Source organism: Manacus vitellinus, unplaced genomic scaffold, assembly GCF_001715985.3.
Source record: "Manacus vitellinus isolate BGI_N305 unplaced genomic scaffold, ASM171598v3 scaffold_27_pilon, whole genome shotgun sequence".
Classification (NCBI taxonomy): Eukaryota; Metazoa; Chordata; class Aves; order Passeriformes; family Pipridae; genus Manacus; species Manacus vitellinus.
In genome coordinates, this window is record NW_021940039.1 from 10,156,646 (window position 1) to 10,159,986 (window position 3,341).

The window sequence follows — 3,341 nt, forward strand, 5'->3', positions numbered from 1 at the left end:
CAAGGCCAGGTTGGACAGGGCTTGGAGCAACCTGGGCTAGTGGAAGGTGTCCCTGCCCATGGCAGGGGGGGGCACTGGATGGGCTTTAAGGTCCCTCCCAACCCAGCCCAGTCTGGGATTTCAAGATTCTGTGATCTTTTGAAAAGCAGAATTCTGGCTGCTCAGGATACAGCCCAGTGGCACCTGTTTGCCAGTTTGCACTGACTAATCCCAGAGGAAGGTACTGGTGTTCCCCCCTTTCACCCCCAAAACATTCAGAACCAAAGCCAGGGGAGCACTTACTGTTCTTCTGCTTCTTCCTGTCACGAGGGGGCTCCTTCAGAGCTTTGATAATCAGAGCAGAGGCAGAAGGAACAACCTCTATCTAAATGGAAAGAGATTAATTCCCCCCCCATTCTACACAGAATTTCAACACTAATGAAAATAATCCATCAGTCATTTAGCTCAGCAAAACTAACTGCCAGATCAGTGTGGGTCGGGTTAGCTCCCTCATACACCAGATTTTCTGGGATGCAGGCACCTGTTCCCAGGTTTTCGGCACAGGCCTCCCCACATCCAGGGGAGAACTGCTTCCTGCCTGGGGCTTCCTCTCAGCTCACCACTGGAATGTACCAGCCACGGAGGTCAGGACAGGCACGGTGGCAGGTGGCTACTGGGTTAGTTATTTCCATTTTATCTCCCACATATCCCAATTATTTATTTTCCATTCCATGAGTTTTATTTATTTTTATGTTGCTTGAAATAAGTTTTTTCTGCCGGTTCTGCTGAAGGAACAATTTTATCTGTGCAGGAAGCAACAGCAGCATGAAAACAAGGTGACAGCAGGATAAAAATTGAACTTTGGCACATGAGGGTCTCTTCCCACGGACAGGATCCTCCAGCCTGGCTCCACACACATCCCCCACCCACGTTATAAGGTCTTCCCAGAAGACCCCCACACGCCCCTGTGTGGCACTCATTTTATCCACCTCGGAAGGATGAAGGGCTGAGTGGACCCTGCCGGGATTTGGGCCGGTGGCTGGAGCAGGGGGGGCCCGGGGGGGCTCCACCCCCGCAGCACACGCGGCCCCTCCGCTGGCGTTCGGTACCTGCGCTTGCCTGTTCTGGATCGTCAGCTTCACCGTGATCCGCAGCCCCTTCCAGTCGCCCGTGGCCTTGGCGATGTCATCGCCCACCTTCTTGGGGGACTGAGGGGTGACACGGGGTCATCACACAGAGCTCGAACACCCTCTTTTCTCCGGGACCGCCCCCAGCACTTCCCGGGACACGCTTCCCACCTTCCCCTCCCGGGAATACCCTTATTTCCCTCCCGGGAATACCCTTATTTCCCCCCCGGACACGTTTCCCAGGGCCCCATCCCACTGCCCTTCCCGGCACCACGCTGATTTCCCCTCTGGACTTGCTTCCCAACCCCTCATCCCCCAGGGACACGCTTCCCACTCTCTCTCCCAGGAACACTTATTTCCCCTCTGGACACACTGCCCAGCCCCCTCCATCCCCGGGGACACATTTCCCACTCCCCCAACACCCGCTAGGACAAGTTAATCCCCCTAGGAACACGCTTCCCACCGCCCACTCCGGGATACGTTTCCCTGCCCCCGGGAACACGCTTATCCCCCCCGGATACGCTTTCCACCGTCCCCCCGCCCTCCGAACACGTTTCCCACGCCCTCAGTCCCCCGTCCCCGGTACCTACCAGCCCCAGGGGTCCGATCTTGGGGGCGAGCGCGGAGGTGGCTCCGACCTCCCCTCCGGTGCAGCGCAGATACACTGCGGGGACAGCGCCGCGTCAGCCGCGCCCGCGGGCCCCGCCACCGCCCCGGCCACGTCCCCGGCCACCTCCCGAACCCCCCCGCCCGGCTCGTACCGACTTTGATCTCGTTGGGGTCGAACTTGGGTGGCATCGCGGCGCGGGGTGGGCCGGGATGGAGGCGGATGGAGGGCGACGTGAACTCGGGCCTGCTGGGGCGATGAAAGAAAGCGTGAGGTGCGGGAGCCGAATATATACCCGCTAAGATCTCGCGAGAGATCCAGAGCGCGTGTGTATGTGCCGAGATCTCGCGAGAGCTGGAGTTTGTACGGCTCTGGATAGATATAAATATATAAATAGAGACAGAAATAGATATAAATAGAGATATAGGGAGATATGGATAGAGATTTAGAGAGATATAAATACGAAGACAGAAATAGAGATATAAATAGATACGGATCTATAGAGATATATTTACAGAGATATAGAGATGTATAAATATAGAGAAAGAGATAGATATAAATAGATATGGATAGATATGGATATATAGAGATATAGAGAGATTTAGATAGAGATATACAGATATATAAATATAGAGACAGAAACAGAGATAGGTAGAAATATACTGAGAGATAGAAAGAGGTATAGATAGAAATAGAGAGATATGGGCAGATATATATATATAGACATGGATAAAGATATATAGAGATATTGACATAGGTAGATTAGATAGATGGGTGGATGGATGGATGGATAGATAGATGATATATAGGTAGATAAATGGATTGATAGATGATATATAGGTAGATGGATGGGCCAAGACCAATTGTATGAGGGTCAATAAGGCCAAGTGCCAGGTCCTGCACTTGGGTTACAACAATCCCACACAAGGCTCCAGTCCTGGGGAAGAGTGGCTGGAAATCTACCCACTGGGAAAGGCCCTGGGGGTGCTGGTTGAACATGAGCCCAGGTGTGCCCAGGTGGGCAAGAAGGCCAATTGCCCTGGATTGTACCAGCCATGGTCTGGCAGCAGGGCCAGGGCAGTGCCTGTCCCCCTGTGCTGGACACTGGTGGGGCCCCCCTTCCAATCCTGGGGGCAGTTCTAGGCCCCTCATCATTGCAAAATGTGGAATATATAAAAATTTTCTTAAGAAAGGCTATTCTTTGATGTTTGATCTTTGTAGCTTTCAATCGTAATCAACCAGAAGGAAGATGTGATTTCTGAAACAGCAGCTCAACAAGCTCTGAGTGATGTCCAGGTGTTAGAAAAATAAGTTACTTGTTGGTAGAATTGCCTTGTTGAGGTTTAGGGCTGGACATGCTTCAGTGACCTCAGAGCCAGGGGAAGGTGAAAGCTTGCAGAGAGGGATGTACCACTGATAGTGGGCACAAAGAATGCAGGATTTACAGGCCATAAGGACTTGTGGTAGAACTCCGAAGATAAGGTAGAAACTAATAAAGCCAACTGAGCAACTGCACTGAAATCAGCTCCAACAGGGGCAGATCCTGACCACCCATTGAGAAACCCCCTGATCCTAAAGAAGAGAAACACTGAGCAGGGGACTAATTAGCATGAGAAGAGAGAGAATAA

At 52.1% G+C, this 3,341-nt stretch overlaps 1 protein-coding gene and 1 non-coding gene across 2 annotated transcripts in view; both read right to left on the reverse strand.

Annotated features, from left to right (window-relative positions):
* The window catches only part of RPL12 (ribosomal protein L12), a 3,485-nt gene extending 1,485 nt beyond the window's left edge, over positions 1-2,000 (reverse strand). Inside the window, exons 1-4 of the mRNA XM_029960609.1 lie at positions 1,868-2,000; positions 1,697-1,770; positions 1,089-1,187; positions 96-364 (exon numbers count right to left, since the gene is read on the reverse strand). Of these exons, the coding sequence (XP_029816469.1) occupies positions 96-364; positions 1,089-1,187; positions 1,697-1,770; positions 1,868-1,904 (479 nt within the window). The 5' untranslated portion in view covers positions 1,905-2,000. The remainder of the gene's footprint in view (positions 1-95; positions 365-1,088; positions 1,188-1,696; positions 1,771-1,867) is intronic.
* On the reverse strand, positions 519-646 carry LOC112841142. Its single transcript, XR_003212773.1, has one exon. It is a non-coding gene; the product is annotated as a small nucleolar RNA SNORA65 (small nucleolar RNA).
* Positions 2,001-3,341: the final 1,341 nt, after the last annotated feature.